This window comes from Penicillium chrysogenum (genome assembly GCF_028827035.1).
Source record: "Penicillium chrysogenum strain IBT 35668 chromosome Unknown utg000001l_segment0_segment0, whole genome shotgun sequence".
In the NCBI taxonomy this organism is placed as follows: domain Eukaryota; kingdom Fungi; phylum Ascomycota; class Eurotiomycetes; order Eurotiales; family Aspergillaceae; genus Penicillium; species Penicillium chrysogenum.
This window is the reverse complement of record NW_026622749.1, coordinates 8,203,887-8,222,210: the sequence shown is the minus strand read 5'-3', so window position 1 is coordinate 8,222,210 and position 18,324 is coordinate 8,203,887. Positions and strand designations below refer to the sequence as shown.

Sequence of the window (18,324 nt, the reverse complement as noted above, 5' to 3'; positions counted from 1 at the left end):
AACTTTATACGGTACGAAAATCAGACAAAAACCCTTTATGATATAGTCAAATGCCAAATTCTTTTTTCATGTCCAGTTTCGGGAGACGTAGACAAATTCCCAAGTGCAACCGGTTATATATGTATGCCCAAGTAGACCCTCGTAGGGTTCAAATATCGACCACCGGAGCTTATTTTATCCCTACCCGACGTATCAGGTGACCTTCCAAATCCCATCTCAGTTGTAGTTTCTTATCTCCAAAGACTTCAATTTGGGATCATTGTATGGTCGAATTTCTATCTTTGAGAGCCCGTCTCCGCCCGTGAGGTCGAAATGCCGCCGGATCGCGGTCGTGCTTCCCGGGCATGCACCTCCTGCAGAAAACAAAAGACCAGATGCTATGAGCCCGGAATTCCTGGACGAGCATGTATGCGATGCGATCGACTTCACCAGAGTTGTTCGCTTGTGCAAATCGTTGCTTCAGATGAGGAATCCATAGCCCCCGCAACAGGCACAGATGCGCGGTATGAATATCGCAGCTGTTGTTTACTCTCAAACTGACAGGTTTCCATAGCTTGGAACGGCTAGAAAAGACCGTGGCTACTCTGCTCGATCGACTTGGAGAAGGCCCAGTAAAAACTCCAAGTCATGATTCGAGTAGGCCTACCCCCGCGCAGACGAGCCCAAGGTCTGGCGGTGCGTACGGAGACTCGGAATCCTCCGCGGCTCCGATCATGGTCATCCGCGATCTAGCAACAGACAGCGGCATCAAACCAATGTCCGATCCCAGGTCTCTAGAGGCGGTATTGGATGAACTTATTTCACCTGATCTTGCACTTACGCTTATCACAATGTATGATGCCTTTTAGACAAATCGCTTTATCATAGCGAATTGTCACTGATCCTTTCTTAGTTTCCTGGAATATTACGGTCGGTGGGTTCTCTTCGATCCCGAATGTGAGCCAAGCGAGCTTCTCCGTCGAGTGAAAAAATCGAGCTTGCTATTCTGCGCTTGTTCTCTGATCGCCGTGCGGCACACTTCCGAGGAATTGGCTGCAAGCCTTGCTCCGAAATTGTATGAGTATGCCCGCTCGCTTGCTTCTGCCACTCTTCTAGTTGCCCCGCAGCCCATTGAGTTCTTTCAGGCTACCCTGATCCTGTCTATGTGGTCGACGACTGTCGGACAGGTGCCTTTGAGTATCGATAGCTGGCTTCTGAGCGGGTTTGCTTTACAGCACTCCCATTCGAGCCCGCTGTTTACTGCTGTCATGACTCAGTCCCTCCCTCCAAATAGACTGGATGAGGAAACTATGCGTAATTGCTATCTGTGGAATCATCTCTGCCTTGCTCATATGCATTATTGTGTCGGTACCAGCCGCCGATCCATGTTACAACCATGGCAAATCGAACGATGCCGTGCTATTATTGTTTCAGATCATGCCAATAACTTTGAAGTGCGCATGGTGGCCGAGATTTATCTTTACTGGACTGTATATGAACACCTTATCCAGGAGTCGGTTGATTTGCTGAAGTCAGTGGCAGCTTTGCAGGACTGGCGACGAAAATGGGAATTTGTCATTGGTACGTTACCTATTTGACTTACAGTACCTCAGTCCTGCTAATAAATTGTGTTTTTAGAACAACCGAGATCGCAGTTTCTCTCAATGGGCTTCCACTTCTCATATCTGCTTCTATACGAGCATGCTCTGAAGGCCAACTCTTCCCGAGCTCGGGAATCAGTCGTGCCGGAAATGATTCGGCATTCCAAGTCAATTCTGAAATTGGCTATGGATACAGTCGATGAGCGCACCCGACATTTGACCGATCATATCTACCATATGATTACCTTTGCAGCGATTGTCATCTGCCGCCTACTAAATGCCTACCCAGAAAAGGTCGCCTCGACTTACAACATTGACGAGCTCGAATTTCTCACACTGACTTAGTTCAGTGGCTGTACTGCATTGGGCTACCATGCCATGCGGCGCATACTTTGGGAAATATCATCACCAAGGTGCATCAAAAATTACGACCACATGTCGAGCTACCGCCAGCAAACCCGCAACCAGAAGAGCTACTTGGCGAACTAAACAATTATTATTTCCCAGAATTTCTTGGATTGGGGATTTCGGCTAATGGGGATTGGGATCTTCTGTCAAATATGGGTCTCTTTCCAGAAAGCCCATCTATCCCGGGGAGACCTGACTGAGACATAAGCACCTTAGAACCGAGTGTGAAGCAAATTATGCGGCGACGCAGCAACGACTATTCACCGGCCCCCATAATGCTTTTCAACCCACCGGAACAGAGGGAATATGGTGCCAGAGAACGCAAATGTCAACTCATGACCTATATTTGCACCTTGCTTGCCAATCATGGAGGCAATAGGACCTGAATACCACGCGGTTTTCATACCAAGAGCCGCACCCAGAAACCCGAAGCCGAAAGCTCCGATGGCAGCCCATCCAAATGGCAATTAGCGGTGCTATTCCAGGCGTCGAAATCATACCCGTTCCATCCACGCCGGAAAATGAAATGCTCTTCCATTACTAGAGTGATGTGGATCACGGTCCAGTACCCAATCACACTAAGCAATGTCTGTAGAGTATCCGAGAAATACCTGGCTGCGCAACAGCCGATTATTATCGCCGCGATGAATCCGAAAGTGACCATAACCACACGGGGAATACGCATAGCCCACGGTCCTAGATTCTGTGCGTGTAGTGCAAAGGAGTAGTTGTTTGGGATATTATTCTTTTCCAAGAATTAGCATGCGAAATAACCATCAACTGCCGGACTCATTAACTCACCGGAATTGAGCTCAATGCCGCAAGAACCATCAAGAACTTGCCAAACCCGCCTACTGGCTCCAATGCCATCTTGAGCAACCCCCCAACCGAAGAAGATGTATACGCCTCTCTCCACGCTGCATTGGTCATAGTACCTGTATATAAGGCCGAACCAAGAGTCTGAACGAGGACAGTAGGAAAGAAGATACCCACATAGGTAGCGCCGAAGATCTTCCAGCGCGGCGTATCCTTTGGCATGCGCACATTATAATCCGCCGCACAATTTACCCAGGAAATGGAGAAGGAGAAAATCAAAGCCATGAAGGTAAGAATCGCACCAGCTTTATCTGAGCCCTGAAGACGCACATGGTCCTCACCTGTGAGCTGAGAAGCACCTGTCCCAGCTGCAACACACCACACAATAAGAGGCGGGATCCAGATAAATGTGTCGAGACGATGGATCCAGTTGATACCGAGTACGCAGATAACCCAGACAGCAACACAGATCACGATGACGCCGGCCCAGATGGGGAAACGACCATCTGAGACGGCGTGCAGGACAGCTGCGCCGGATATGGAGTTGATTGCATTCCACCCTGTTGTGGCAATCATTGAGAATATGACAACGAGCATGTTGCCCCAGTAGCCGAATGAGTATCGCCTAGCAGGAATCGACCGTTAAGTGGGATATTCGGTGCAGAGAGCCGATCATGGATATATCTACTCACGAGAACGTCGTCATCCGTAGCCCGGTTAATCCAAATACAGATGTCCAGGCCGGTAGCAAGTTGCTCGTGATGTTGACTATGAGAATGACTATGAAGCAGTCCCAGAAGGGAAGGCCGAGAGAACCTCCCAGCGAGCCGATGTTGAGGGTGGCCACGGCCATGTTTGCACTGAACCTGTAAGCATATAGGGATATATTAGTGGTAATCTATATTCACTCAAATATTACCCTTACCAGAATGTAGCAGCATGCCAGAACTTAGTTGTATTCTGTTGTCGTTCTTCATCGGTGACTCGTTCGATGCCACCTTCTTCAATAGATAACCTTCCATGGAAGAATGGGGGATGGGGCTTCACTGTGTCTGTTTCACACTGTGGTTTCTGGATAGATTCATTATATTTATTCATTTCGATGAGTAGCCCGAGATAGAGGGTAGAAGTGAACTGGTCAAATTGCAACTATATGCCGGGGAAACCCTCTCCTTTCTATATTTCCACAATATCCCCTCTTCCTACCCATCTTGCATTCATCGATAACACATTGCACACTGAAATATACCTACTAATATGCTTGATTGGGCTTATCTCGCGCCATATTGAATATCACTTGGCTAATACTTATCTCCCGCGGGATACCGCGGCATGCCGGACCGGGATGCCCTAAGAACAATGGGTATAATCCACTTCCCCCAGTTTCGCCAAACATAAAATCCCTTGCACCTGCACATGTGTTGCTTTTATTTTCTTCAATCTTTCTCAATCACTTGACCCGTCTTCAATGGAGCAGCACACATTCCGCCGCCGAGGCCTCGGTCTCCGCGGAGTCGACTCTCAGCGCGTCTCCCCAGGTTACGTTCTATATGCACCTCTCACCTCAAACACAGCACACCTAGTCTCAACAACAGGCAAAGAAGTGCACCGCTGGACACTCCCCCACCGCGCAGGCCGACACGCCCGCATCCTCGCAGATGGCAATCTCGCCTATAACGGCGCACATCCAGACGCCCCCAACCTCTTCCCAATGTGGGCGAAATATCGGGGCGGCGTAATGATGCAAGTGAGCCCAGACGGCAAGATCCTGCGACAATACAGCGACCCACTGGCACACCACGACCAGAACCACCTAGACGATGGCACAATCCTGTACACAACGCTTGAGCCACTCAGCAGCGCCGAAGCAGAGCGCGTCCAAGGCGGTATCCCATCCACCGAAGCCCCGAACGGCCTCATCTACGGCGACTGCATCAAACTCGTCCGACCATGGTCAACAAGCACCGCATCCTCCTCGGCAGACTTCGACGGCAGCCGCGGTAAAACCGGCGCCAAGCTCCTCTGGTCATGGCGCGCAATCGACCATCTCGACCCTGCTGTCTTTGCTGCGCATCCGCATTACACGCGCGAGCACTGGCCGCTCATCAATAGTGTTTCGTTTGATTCGGCGGGGGATATTATTGCCTCGTCGAGGAATGCGTCTAGCGTGTTCGTTATTAGTCGTGAGACCGGAGCGGTGAAGTGGAGGCTTGCTGCGCCGGTTGTTAGCCAGCAGCATTGTGCTCATGAGATTAATGAGGCGGGGGATATATTGATTCTTGATAATGGTGTTTTCAGGCCTGGGGTTTCGGTGCCGTTTTCGAGAGCGATTGTTGTCTCTAAGGGTGGGGTTGTTAAGTGGGAGTATAAGGATTTTTCGACTGGTGGGTTGGGGTTCTTTACGCCTTTTATGGGGTCTGCGCAGAAGTTGGTTGGTGGGAATGTTTTGGTTTGTGAGGCTGCTAGTGGGCGGGTTCTGGAGGTTACTGAAAGAGGTGAGGTTGTTTGGGAGCTTGTTGTGCCGCAGCTGGCGGATTATAAGGAGGTTATGAAGAAAGAGGAGCTGGATGAGATGGAGGCCATTGGGTTTGGTTATCCTAGCAATGCCGTTTTTAGGGCTTACAAGTATCGCCCCGAGGAGGTGCCTTGGGTTAGGGAATAGTTTTAATGCGTGAAATGAAATTTGGTTTTTGTGATTTGGGTATGTTGTACATGCCTAGTTAGGTAGGCTTGCCATATTCTGTAAAAGAAAATTATATCGGCTTTCGTCTAATGGGTGGTGATACAAGAAGTGTACAGAGCCTGGTCGAGTGGATGGATATGTACAGGGGACCTGAGACAAAGGAAAGAAAGGAATGTGGGACTGACGGCTATAAGACATGGGGAGTGGAAAGTGTCAAGTGGATAACAAAAGGAGGCGTGTTACGCCAGGACTTATGTTCAGCATCTTAACCAAGGGATTCGCCGAGATGTGCTTCAGCAGACGGAACGATTGTCTCAATGCCGCCGTCTTGGACGACTCGAGTTTCAGTGACGGTTTCTTTGGCGACGGCCGGCTTCTCTTCCCGCTTGGCTTGCTTGGGCTCAGGCACCTTGCGCGTGGAAGCATACTTCAAGAAGACGATGATCATGACTTATAATCGAGTCAGCTATACGAAAGAGCCAATTAGGAATAATGGGAAACTTACAAGCACAAATGGCAATCGTCAGAGCGGCACGTCTGGTCAAAATCCACCGAAGACCTTCAATCTCACTCTTTCCATCGCTGTTCAGCGACACGGTGATCTTGTAGTTCAATTCCTGAACTGAGGTATCAATGCTCCGCTGCTGCTCTCGCGTGGTCATCTTGTGATCATTGAACATGCCCTTGATGTCATCTTTCATGCCTGCGAGTTCCTGGCTGAGACGCTGCGAGATGATATCCGTTTCATGCTGCAATTGCGTACGCGATGAGCGCTGGTGCTGTATTTCCGAGTTACGAGCTGTCTGCAGCGATGACTGAAGCTCAGAGCAGGCTGCTTTGAACAGGTATTCCTCATTCTCGACGTCAGATTTGGAAGTCAGGCTCTCCCTGGCCAGGGAGAGGTTGTTCTGTAGGATAGCCCGCACAGCCTTCATAATTGTAGTAGACTGCTCTTGGCTGTATCCTCCTTTGGAGAGATCCTGCACCAACGAATATGTGTCGAAAGGGTGCACATACGGCCCTGGGGACAGATGTGGCGGGCGTTTGTCAGAGGAGGGTTCCCCAGTTGGGGCTAGGTAAACAGACGGTGAAGGCATGTGCAGGACATCATCGAAGGGAGTTTGAGCCGTGAACGAAGAGGTATCTGTACTTTCTTCCGACGGGCGTTCGGAGGGAGTGGACGAAGGAGCCGAAGCCTGTTCCTGTTCAGCACCGTCTATATCCTTTGCCTGCTCCTCGTGTGGTTCCCGGTCCGTCGGGGGATTGTCTCCCTTGGTTTTAGCTTCATTTTGTTGATCCAGGGCCGGGGCTTCTGAAGAAGCAACATCCGCAGTGTCTTGCCCGGCTTCCTGTGGTGGTGGTTCCGACTGTGACTCTTCCGCCGAAGCTTCCTCCTGCCCGGAGGCATTTACAGCCTCATTTTTAGCCGATTGATCATCTGGCACCTCCTTGACCTGGTCATCTGAGTCCTTCTTCGGACGCAACGAAGGGGTGGTATTCGGTTCGACAGCAGGACCATAACGCCGCTGGTAGGAATCGCGCTCCCGTTGCTGGCTCGTATGGAAACGTTGGTTGGGCCGGTATGGGATTCTAAGTGAGCGGTATGTCCTCGGTTCGCATGATCGCACTGCGCGCATCAAATTCGGATACAGGAAAGGGAGCCTCGGTGTGGCCATGGTGGTAACCGGCGTATGAAGAAGCTAACTTGGTTTCCCGCGGGGAATCGTCAACGTCACCCGTCTGCGCTATAGATGGTTAGTCAGCTCTGCACGTGCCCATCGGGCGTGTGATTTTTAGGAAGTTTTCATTTGACTTGTAGTTTATTTTGTTGCATCGAGATAGAGATTGAGGGTTTGTTTTCTACGGCTGAACGACACATATCTGTCCTTTGTAAAGATCCAGACGTTGCCCAGGTGCACCCGGATTCCAGGTTCTGTACCTAGCTGAGCTATCGGACCTTGGGAGGATCTGATTGGTTGATAATCCTGGGCAAAGCAGCCCTAAGAAAACGCATGTTCAGACTTCCAGGCGTTTGTTTCTCGTGTTACATGCATCAACTGTCAAAATGCCAGTAGCTCGAAGCCAGTCCAAGGCTTTGATCAACCAAAGTTCGAGCCGAGCACAGGGTTATATCGTGGATAGCGAGATATCGACCAAAAGCATGGAACAAGAACAAGCGAGGAGAGGAGCTTGCGTTGACTGGCTTGATCTTGAGTATTCCGCCAACTCAATATTGAAACAGACCAATTGGAAGTCCATTCTTAAAGATGTTCGGAAAATTAATGGCTGTCGTCAAATCACATTTGCATGTCCCATGGAAAATCCCCAGTGGCTGTGGGTTATGATACGTAAGATATACCTAGGTAGTGCATACATATCCCCCTCAAGACAAGGCTGACTAAATGGTTAAAGACTGGCGTAACAGAACTGATCGGGATGACTTTTATCAGTCAGATATAATGACACAGGCCATGAAAGAAGTCATATTCCCACTAGACTCCGATACCCCCGGCAATGACAGAAGAAGCCACAACAAGAAGGCCTTGTTGATTTATCAATTTGACGTGACCAGCCAAAAGCTCATTATTGATTGCTTTTCAAAGCCCACTCTTCCTAGCATGGTTTATGAGATCTGGATGGTTTATCTTCCGATTGAAGAAGTTGTCGCTTTATTGGATTCAGGCCAGCCTTACCAGTATCTGAAGTTAGTGAACATTTTCCTCCAGCCTAAGAACAAATCAGATCCCATGGCGGCTATTTTCAATCAGCATACTACCTGGATTTCAGGTGAAGTTGAATATAAGGGGCGACGCTGTAAACGAATGGCGTGGTTCGGGACCTGGAAGTCTAGAAAGGCGGAGGAAATCTATAAAACAACCGTGATATGGGGCAGAAAAGATAATGGGGAAAAGAGGCTAGCCTCAGATTTGTTTATTGAGCAGCTAAATTGCCTTGGGATGGTTGGTTACGAGACGTGGCATGCTAAGTTTGAGGAAATCAAAACATGGATGTAGATATCAAGCACTAGTGGCGGATTGCGAGCATTCCCGAGATAGAGAACTTTAAGCTGGTAGAGAAGTCCACTCAAGCTTTAAAGGCGGATTGGAGGAGCGTGGCACGGTTGGCAACACTTACAATATTTCTCATAGCCTTAAGGACAGGGATTCCATTTGTGTGGAATACATAGTCCTAAGCAAACAGATACTTAGTTATGACACTCCTTAGTTTGTTCTGTGTGATCTTCGGGTTCGTACTACGGGTGCTTGCTGCCCACTGCCCACATGTATGAGGGCATGTGTTACTGAATACTCCTGCGTGCTTCTGTCTCATCTAAAATCGTAAGGATGATACATTCGAGCTTTCTAATCAAACTGAAGATGATGATATTGCGATGATTTCTAGCGTGTCTATGTTTGTAGTGGGTAAAATTATGCTTTCGATACTATGAGACATGTCGGCATTCGGAGGAATATCACATACGGCACCGGAAGGCCTGAAGATGCTCCACATTTCGAAATGCACAACGTCAGCTTAATGAATGCTGCATATAAGTGAAAAGCTATCTACAAACTATTGTGTGAGGAAAAACCCCTTGCCCTTTTGTCTTCTGACTACGGTGTTCATGAAAACTTCCAGCCTTCGAAGTTCATTAAGCGGCCTCACACCTTTCTATAGGACCAGTTTAAGCTGGCAAGAGTCTGACGAAGTCAGCTCCATTAATACAATCGGTCTGGCATACAAGAATATTCGCCTGAAGATAATACGTATAAATAATGAAAGATGCGCTATAATCCAGCACAGCATTCTTTGATCAGGTTCAACAGCTTTAAGACCGTCGAAGCCAGGACCCCACGGCAAAGAAATCCAATATGGGGAGATGTCTCTACTAGAACTTTAGCTATATAGGACCAAGCCTGGCTTGAGGATTATCTACAACCCGGAGGCTTCTCACTAGAGATAGGATCGGGGGAGACTTTTGTGAACTATAATGCAGAGGACTCCTTAGATCCAAAGCAGCAGCTCGCATTTGAGCCATGAGGAAGAAGGAGAATATACAAGTAGGTATATGTTCATATGTTAGAGCCCTATAGAGGTATGAATATATGAATGTTCCCAAGATCAGAGCAAGTTGGCCGGTTCGGATATCAGACATCTAATCTACTGGCAAAACATAGAATCCATGTTTCCAAGGTTAGAAGGAGATGGACCCATGGGTTCATCGATGTTTGTGTTTGTTTGGTACAAAGAGCCTTTTGGGAAAGAGCGACTGGATGTTTGGAGGAAGGGACGTCTCTGGTTTGGAAGGCACGCGTCTGCGCATATTATCCTCAACCTCTCTCCCACTTCTCTTTTCTCTTCTCTCCATCGACTTGTTTACCTCTTCGATACACATCAATCCCTGTCACCTCTAGCTACCAATTGACGAGACATCGACGAACCCATCATCTTGTCTTGGCCTGGCTTTCCAAACCATACCATTTCCTGTCCTAGTTCTGATTATCATAAAAACCACAAAAAGAGAAGAAAAAATTGCAAAAGGAAAACGCAAAAAAAAAAGGAAAAAGGAAAAAGGAAAACGCCCTTCGCCAGGCACCAGACGCGTCCATCGATCCTCATCTGTGTCTACCAACTTCCCAAGCCATAAACAACAAGCACCGAGTCTTACTGCTCCACAATGGCGCCTGTCCAGACCCCGTGGACCTTGATTCTGCTGCAGGAGAAGCCTGGCCTGCATGAATACAATCATGCTTTATCAAACGTCGAAAAATACTACACCCATTTGCAGAGAGCTATGCAAGATTCATCTATCCATGATCAGCTAGTTCTCAACCCCGACCAAACACACTCACGGCTGCTGAGGTCCTTCGAGATCTTGCGAGTCAAACAACTACCAGGTCCGGTTGCCGAGGAGATTTTTAAGACCATGGTCCTTCCGTTTATTCACAACAACATTTTCTCTCCGCCACAGATAATCCAACTCGTTGGGTCTGCGCTACCTCTTATTACCAGCCAATATTCCCAGTTTCTGCGTGACATCACCAACACCCTCCTGTCTTCTCAAGGCTTGTTTGACCACCTGGTGGCAAACGAAAGATACACGGTGGTCTTGAAGGAATGGCTGTTGTCGAAGAGAAACCATCTTCCCCTTGCTCTCTCTAGACAGGTTGGAGACAGACTGGTCGCCATGTGCAATGCCTGTTCATCCGATCACGGAACGGACGCTATTGTGGAAAGTTGGGGTATTGCCCAGAAACTGATCGAGTCCATCAACCTGCTCATTGACACATCTTACGAAAAAGAATTGAAACGGGCAAAAATGGAGAATCTACCTCCTCTTGAATCCATGAAAGTGCTCAGTCGGGACGATAAAAAACTGACCCCAGCTCAACAAGGCCCCAAAAAGGAACTGAAAAAGGAATTCAAGGTCTCGGACGAGATCCTTCAGCAGATGAACCACTTCAACCTCCCACCACCGTTGTCCGCTCGAGGCCTCACTCATGCCTCGGAGCGTCTTCAAAACGAAATCATCCCAGCACTCATGCGCTCCGCTCTTGAAAGCTTCCCATGCAGAATCTGCTTGGATAGGCTCACTACCGGGAGTCTTACAGGCACTCTGGCCAGCCCGACAGACCTGCCTTCGGATCGAACTACAGTACCTGGCAGTGCCCAAGAAATTTTCGGGAAAAGAGTCGGTATTTGGAAGGTTTTACTGTCTAACATTGCTTTTAATAATGCAAAGAAACTGGCCCGCGAAGGTAAGTCTGGTCTATCATCTGCTTACCTCCACCATGTGCAACTTGGTCGTTTCTAACCTTACCTAGGTGACTTTGGCGGCGTGGAACAAAAGCTCCGGGATTTGGCAAGTGGTGAGTGGAAAGGCAAAGATCTATCTCGCCACGTGGGGTCCAAGCAACAAAAGAAAAGAATGCAAGTTCCTATTTTGGAAGTGAGCGCTTCTGCAACTGTGTCGATCTTGTGGCAAGTCGATGTCGGCTTTTACGAGGAGCTGCCCTGGGTGCAGCAGCAGATTGTAAAAGGTAAGTATCTTAAAACCAAGTTATTGAGGCTCGTGGAACTATGCTAACTTTGGCAGTATGGCAAATCGTGGCTTCGGAAGAGGAGGTATGTTTCCAAGTCAAACAATATGAGAAGTCTGCTGACTTGGTTTTACAGTTGGAAACTGCAATTGAGCAGATACTTCTGATCCAGGAATCCTACACCTCAGAACTTGTTCAACTCTGTTTGCAAACTCCTGTTCAGCAATCAGATGGAACTTGGACGCCGCAGCGATTCGGGAACGTGAAAGAGACTGGGTCTCATCAAATGAAATCCATTGCTTCTTCCAAAGCAAGCCCAGCTTTGATTGAGATGTCAAGTACGCATCTATTCCCCTCAATAATATCCCAGGTCCTGTGGGTTGTAAGCTAACCATGAGTCTCAAGACAAATTTTACAATCTCACCGAGCCGTTTTTGAGGTCGATCATTGATGAAAACGCCACAGAGGAGTTTCCGTTTGACCTCTCTCCAGAGGAGTTAGAAATTGTCAAGCACTTCAGCACAGCAAGCTTGATTCTGGGTCGAAGTGGTACAGGAAAAACTACCTGCCTGTTGTTTAAGATGCTTGCAAAGCATAAAGCAAGGCAGTCAGCCTCAGATGAGCAGCAAGCTCGACAGGTATGTCTCTCCGTTCTCACATTGCCAGATGTGAAATTGACATGAATAGCTTCTCTTGACTCGCTCCTCATATCTGGCTTCAAAGCTTCAAACATATGCCAAAAGCCTCATTGATGCTCAGGCAAATGCCCCCACGACTGAAGAAGACTTAGACTCGGATCTGGAACCAACTTCGTTCTTCGCCCTGAAGAATTGCCATTTTCCAGTTGTTTGCACTTACGACGAATTCCTTGGGCTTCTGGAGAATACAATCAGGTTTGAATTATCTACAATGTCAATCTGTCAATATTTTCTTGCTAACTTGGAATAGAATGGCTGATCGAAAGGATTTCCTAAGAGACATCAATCCCAACAAGGCAAAGGGCCTGGACCCACAGGTGGGAGACAAGCCACGAGTTATTGACTTCAGCATTTTCAAAACAGAATATTGGGGCTCTCTCAGAGGATTAGCACCACCATCTTGCTCTCCAGAGCTCCTGTTCGCAGAGATAATGGGCGTCATTAAAGGCTCTAGCGTCACGGCAAAAAGCCTGAAGCCATTATACCGCGCAGAATATGTTAAGAAAAACCCGAAAGCTTCTCCCGCCTTTACCTCCGAGGCAGAGCGTGAGAAAGTATTTGGAGTCTTCGAGCGCTACGAAAAGCAAAAGAAGCTTCGCAAGGAGATTGACGAGCTGGACCGTGTCAGTGCCCTGCTGAAATCCCTGAGAGACAAGAGAGCTCTAGCAGAGCAAATCCAGCGCTGTTTCGAGGAGATTTATGTTGATGGTGGGTCTGCTGTTCAATGTTTGACAGCAAAGTACTAACTACGTGCTTAGAAATTCAAGACTTGCGTTGTCTGGACATTGTCCTACTTTTAGGCTGCCTCAGTGACGCTCGTGGCATTCACCTTGGTAAGCTCTCCCGAGATTGGTCCCTGGTTTTACCAACTAACAAAGCATAGCTGGCGATACTGCCCAGTGCATATCAAAGGACTCGGTTTTCCGATTCCCTGAGATAAAGGCATTGTTCTACGACCATTACGAAGTGATTGCCAATGAACAGAATCAGCCGACGTTTGCCAAGCCTGTTCAATTCTCTCTGGCAAGGAACTACCGCTCGCATCAGGGTATTCTAAGTTTTGCGTCATGGGTGATGCAGCTACTCTGGCATGGTATGAGACGTTGCAAGACTCGAACCTGGTTTTTTCTAACTTTTCATCCACAGGATTCCCGGAAACAGTGGACAAGTTGGACCCAGAGATTGGCTATATCGGAGGACCGAAGCCGATTATCTTTGGTATGTCACATCGTTGCACTGGCATTCAATCACTAACGTCGTCATATAGCGGGATTTGACTCCTCGATTCTTTCTGCCAAGATGATTGGCCTAGTCAAACTCAACGACAAGGTCGCTGATTTTGGCGCTGAGCAAGTCATCCTTGTCCGAGATGATGCATCCAAGGACAAGCTGCAAACCCAAATCGGCGAGATTGCCCTTGTCTTAACAATCTTAGAAAGCAAGGGTATGGAGTTTGACGATGTGTTGGTGTATGACTTTTTCGGCAGCAGTGGCCTTGGTAGTAGCTACCGGTGCCTTCACATGCTTGTTCAAGCATCACGAGCGCAGTTCGATGCTCAAAAACATGCGGTGAGTATTCCATGAGATACTAGCCCATTATGGTTACTAACATGTGCAATTAGGCTTTGTGCTCCGAACTCAAGGTATGTCTATTCCTTTGCTAGCGATCTTTCTTACTGACCATGATACCCAGTCGCTTTATGTTGCCGTTACTCGTGCTCGAAAGCAACTTTGGTTTATGGAAACTCAAGAGAACAGCGTTGATCCCATTCTTCAAACGTTGTCGCAGAGCAACAGCCTCGAGCTCGCTGAAGTTGTGAAGCAGAAAGACCCTGATGTGAGTAGCCCTCTAACCTAAATGACTCGCATACTCATCTACTTTAGGTTGCGGCAAAGGTAGCAGTTCTGCGGGCTGGCGGCTCAGTGGACCCAGATAGATGGCTCAAGAGAGCAGCACATCTTCTCCATCGGAAGAGCTTTGCAGAGGTAACATACTATTCACCAGCCGGAGGAAATATTTGTGTTAATGAATGTTTAACAGGCATTGTTTTGCTACAAGAAGGCCAATGATGCTCGAGGAATGACACACTCACAGGCGTGTCTGCATGAGCAAGAAGGAAGATCCCACCGAGCAGCTGGAGATATCGAGGAATTCACCGCGTGTTACGAAAAGGCTATCGTTCTTTTCCTTGAGATTGGCCTCATTGCAGAAGCTGCGATGTGTTACGAGGGGCTTGGGCAGTTTGGCAAAGTTGCAGGTTTGTTTTCCAATCGCGTCGAGACGGAGTAATATTAACCACTCTTTTAGAAATCTGGAAAGCCCGTGAACAATACCAAAAGGCTGCATCTTTCTACGAGAAAGGCAAGCTTTTTGCAGAAGCTTCGGAGTGTTACCATGCTTGTGGTTGGTACGAGGAGGCAATCGAGGTCTTGCGCCGCGGAGATCAGTTCGATGAACTCGTTACCTATGCCAACAGGTTTTTATACCGATTCCTCTCCCCTCTACATTAATTACACAATATTGACTCTGTATAGGAACCGCGCGTATCTCAGCGAGGCCACCTTGCTTCGCTACTCGAGACTCTGCAATATCTTGCTCAAGCAGGGACGTGTCTCTGCCAGCCTGAGGGCGATAACTATCAACATGCTTGGATCAGATGTGTCCAAGATTGCGTTTTTCAAAGAGTTCGAAATGTGGGACCAGCTGCGTGCATTCTATTCATCAAAGTCCAGATGGTTTGAGTATTACGATCTATCAGTCGCTGTTGGTGACATACCTGCGGCGATAGGCACCTTGCTGGTTCACAAATTGATGCCAGTGGTTGACAAGCCAGTGGTCGAGAAGCTGTTCAATTACTCCATGGTCGAAGTCTTATACGCCCACAGAAACTTAATTCCGGCCAAACCTGAGCGAGATGGGCTGCTGAAATCAGTCAAATTAACTTACCTCGAGAAACTTGGAGCTCAGTGGAGAACCCTATTGCAGTTGATTGATGATCTTGAGGATACGAACTTATCCACTTCCGTCAAGCACCTGGACAAAGGTCTCTTGAAGGATATTTTCTGTCTTTTTGTTTGTTTTCAATCTAACCACCATTTGTGGGTATTGAGCTAATTATTTTTAGGTGATCGCTTTCGAGCCGTCAGTGTTCACCAAGCAAAAGATCGAACACCTTCCAATGGATATCGTCATCCGAGTTGGAAAGCTGCTGCAAGACGTTCATGCCCGGAAGCAGTATTCTCTTACTTGTCTCGCTACGGCTTGTGGCATTTTCACGAACCCAAAGCAAGAGACTCAGACGATCTTGCTGCATTGGTCTCCGTTGAAGAGTTTCACAACAACTCCTCTTGACGGGTCTTCATTCGAGGACTTGCTTGACACTGCAAATGGCTTTCTTCAAGAGAAGTTTGCCACAGCTCTTACTCAGTTCCATGAAAATGCAGGCAATCTCGTGAAGAAGGATTTTCCGCCGACCTGTTTTCAACAGCTTTACAAAGGTAAGCTTCATCCATTGACGCCCTCGTCTCAAAATACCTAACAACTTCAATCAGGATATTGTTCAAAGCTTAAGGCCAATGAATGCTTCTGGGGCCATGAAAAGCCTACCGCAGAATTCGCTATTGCGAAGTTGAATGTGAGTAAGACTATGAGAAGTGTGAGAGATCAACTACTAACAGGGTACTTCTGCAGTGTCTTCTCACCGTCGCTGAGGTTTTTGCGCGCCTTACGCCGGTTTATTATCAAAGAGTCATGGGGGAAGCATTCAGTAAACCATTCCTGGGTCGTAGTAAGTGATAGGTCGGGTCTCGTCATACGTTCCAGATCTGACATAGTACAGGGAGAACTTGGATCCAGCATATCCAAGAGGAGCTGGTGATTGTCAGTTCACTGGAGCAATCCTCTACTGCAATTGTGAATCTGCGCTCCAACCTGCAAAGCAATCCAGAGTTTGCTGCCACCGCATACTGCCTCGAAGAGTTGTTGTTCTATCGCATGGACAAGGAATGGGGGTCGATGAGCAGTCTGAGCTCTTCTCTGGAGAAGGTCCAAGAAGCTCAAATTCTCGGTAAGATAAACTTCTTTTCCTGAACCATTAAGAATCGGCCCTGATAATCAATCCAAATTTGCAGGCCCTCACCCAGCCACACGTTTCCAGCGAGCACTCTTTCTGAATATGGAGCGCAGCATGCCACCACGCCATAAGCGATCTGGGCATCCGCTCGCGCTGCCTTTGACGACGTTAAATGCTGCTGAGAGAATTCGGTCAGCGGTTGCAAGACGCAATGCTCAAGCCTTTGTGAGATATTATTATTATGCTACATCGCTTCATCGAGCTATACTAACCGTTGCATAGCACAACGGCATCAGCACCTTTGTCCAATGTCTCGAGAAGACACCCAAATCCTCACTTGGTTCGCTCCATGCTGTTCTTTCGGTGCTCGAATTTTCAGCTACGTACATTGTGTGTTTCCAAATCTCGTCTATGACACAACAGGTTACTAACATCGTGTAGCTTTGTATCGCCAATCCAGGAAAGGGTATCGTGGTTCCCTGGTCCTGGGCCTTGCAACATCTTTCTACAATTATGCAATCTCCCGCTAAAGACTATGGGTTCAAGGACAGAGAAATCCGTGTGCACACGACTGACTTGATGAACGTTGTCATCAGCTTCTGCAACCTCATGGAACAGGTCGAAAGTGCCCTCACTAGCGGCATTTTAAGATTCCAAGGACTGGGTCGCAATAACCTTCCAATCCCTATTGTCAAAAGACGCTGCACGGAGCTTTTAACGACCGTGATGCTCAACCTGAACCATTGGCCCAAGCAGCCAGTAGGTTTTAAGGAGATGGAGAAGGTAGTTAACAAGGTATGTGAATTTGCTTATGGCAGTATTTCCTAACTAAGTTTGACTAATTATACTTCAAAAATCTAGGCGCTTCGGTCGACCATTATTCCACCAGGAATGGCATTGGAATTTTCCAACAGTGATAGGTTCCGGCAAAGTTGCATCCGCGAGTATGCAGCCTACAACCACAAGGACGAACTGTGCGTCGTTGCGCTTGATGATAGGAAGTCCGCCCCTCTCTTCCTGAGGTCCTTCACACAAGGCAACGCGAAGTTCGCCCAGCTAAGTGATATCTTACGGATGTCGCGGATTGCTGAGAACCCTCTGTCCATGGGGTTGGGAGAAGATTTGCAAATCGACGAATACAGCGGCTACGAGCTCGACATGATCACGAATCTCCAGCGACGCTGGCGAAAGGTGATGGAGGTCCTCGAGAACAATCGCCGTAGGGCACAGTCTGGCGAGGGGAAACTTATCCAATTCTTCCACGAGGTGTGCACGAGACAGATGAGCGTTCTACCTGCGTCCGCTTGGTCAACTCGGGATAAAATACACATGCGCAAGGTAATATTTACCGACGGTGTGAAGATCGCCATGGCTCTTTTCGGTGTTCTTGACAGCCTCGTGCAACTCAAGGGGCGATGGAGGAACGAATTCAACAGCGATTGTTCCACTGCAAAGCTAGAGGAGCTCTCTGTCATTCGCGGGCGGATTCTGCCGATCGATGGTCAGCTTCAGTACGTTGTTGAGCACTGGTCTCCTAAGGGCATCGAGGAAGCTATGATGACTGTTCCGGCTGAGGACCTCGGTGCATCAGCCCGTGAAGCCCAGCGCGCCCTCTATGCTGTTCAGCGCGAGATTGAAATCATTCGATCTCAAGTTGAAATCATTGCGAAAAAGTCCTGACCGGTAAGGGGTGCTTTTCCCCTCTTATCGACAAAAACCAACAAAAAAAGTTTGAAAACGAAAAAAGTCAATAAAAAAGGTAGCCGGTGATGATCTGCTTGGATGGACGAAAATTTACTGATATCTGGCTTTGGACCATTTTATGGCTGAACGAGATACGATTGTATGAAGTGAATTGTATGATATCTTGTCTAGACGCTATGTAATGGATTCCTGTCTGCGTACCATGTAATCAACGTATTTTCTGTTGGAAAATAAATCCAAGTAAAGTATGTATCCATTACTTCTTGAAAGGATAATGTAAAGCATAGATGGGCATTTGGCAAGATGCAGCATCCTCCTAGAGAA

General features: G+C 47.9%; 6 protein-coding genes across 6 annotated transcripts; 4 read left to right on the top strand and 2 right to left on the bottom strand.

The window, feature by feature from the left end:
* Positions 1 to 312: 312 nt before the first annotated feature.
* Positions 313 to 2,188, top strand: N7489_003239 (Zn(II)2Cys6 transcription factor domain-containing protein; the record flags this gene model as incomplete). Its single annotated transcript, XM_056708994.1, has 5 exons — positions 313 to 503; positions 554 to 832; positions 893 to 1,560; positions 1,618 to 1,874; positions 1,931 to 2,188. 5 exons carry the CDS (start codon positions 313 to 315, stop codon positions 2,186 to 2,188), a joined length of 1,653 nt encoding a protein of 550 aa, XP_056573296.1.
* A 60-nt stretch (positions 2,189 to 2,248) lies between these two features.
* Positions 2,249 to 3,902, bottom strand: N7489_003238 (purine-cytosine permease family protein; the record flags this gene model as incomplete). Its single annotated transcript, XM_056708993.1, has 5 exons — positions 2,249 to 2,370; positions 2,415 to 2,733; positions 2,790 to 3,429; positions 3,497 to 3,670; positions 3,730 to 3,902. 5 exons carry the CDS (start codon positions 3,900 to 3,902, stop codon positions 2,249 to 2,251), a joined length of 1,428 nt encoding a protein of 475 aa, XP_056573295.1.
* Positions 3,903 to 4,272: 370 nt separating this feature from the next.
* N7489_003237 (uncharacterized protein) lies at positions 4,273 to 5,466 on the top strand (the record flags this gene model as incomplete). Its single annotated transcript, XM_056708992.1, has 1 exon — positions 4,273 to 5,466. One exon carries the CDS (start codon positions 4,273 to 4,275, stop codon positions 5,464 to 5,466), a length of 1,194 nt encoding a protein of 397 aa, XP_056573294.1.
* Positions 5,467 to 5,752: 286 nt separating this feature from the next.
* On the bottom strand, positions 5,753 to 7,163 carry N7489_003236 (CCDC90 family protein; the record flags this gene model as incomplete). The annotated part of the gene is made up of 2 exons (XM_056708991.1): positions 5,753 to 5,937; positions 5,993 to 7,163. The coding sequence occupies 2 exons, from the start codon at positions 7,161 to 7,163 to the stop codon at positions 5,753 to 5,755; spliced, it is 1,356 nt and encodes a 451-aa protein (XP_056573293.1).
* Positions 7,164 to 7,552: 389 nt separating this feature from the next.
* On the top strand, positions 7,553 to 8,501 carry N7489_003235 (uncharacterized protein; the record flags this gene model as incomplete). Its single annotated transcript, XM_056708990.1, has 2 exons — positions 7,553 to 7,835; positions 7,900 to 8,501. 2 exons carry the CDS (start codon positions 7,553 to 7,555, stop codon positions 8,499 to 8,501), a joined length of 885 nt encoding a protein of 294 aa, XP_056573292.1.
* A 1,661-nt stretch (positions 8,502 to 10,162) lies between these two features.
* On the top strand, positions 10,163 to 17,976 carry N7489_003234 (uncharacterized protein; the record flags this gene model as incomplete). The annotated part of the gene is made up of 25 exons (XM_056708989.1): positions 10,163 to 11,243; positions 11,310 to 11,525; positions 11,582 to 11,610; positions 11,662 to 11,863; positions 11,931 to 12,163; positions 12,213 to 12,418; positions 12,474 to 12,931; positions 12,982 to 13,056; positions 13,107 to 13,316; positions 13,370 to 13,441; positions 13,491 to 13,792; positions 13,846 to 13,866; positions 13,917 to 14,060; positions 14,108 to 14,209; positions 14,265 to 14,481; positions 14,532 to 14,700; positions 14,759 to 15,296; positions 15,349 to 15,721; positions 15,776 to 15,858; positions 15,915 to 16,011; positions 16,063 to 16,290; positions 16,355 to 16,521; positions 16,579 to 16,686; positions 16,738 to 17,091; positions 17,158 to 17,976. 25 exons carry the CDS (start codon positions 10,163 to 10,165, stop codon positions 17,974 to 17,976), a joined length of 6,504 nt encoding a protein of 2,167 aa, XP_056573291.1.
* Between the last annotated feature and the right edge of the window lie 348 nt (positions 17,977 to 18,324).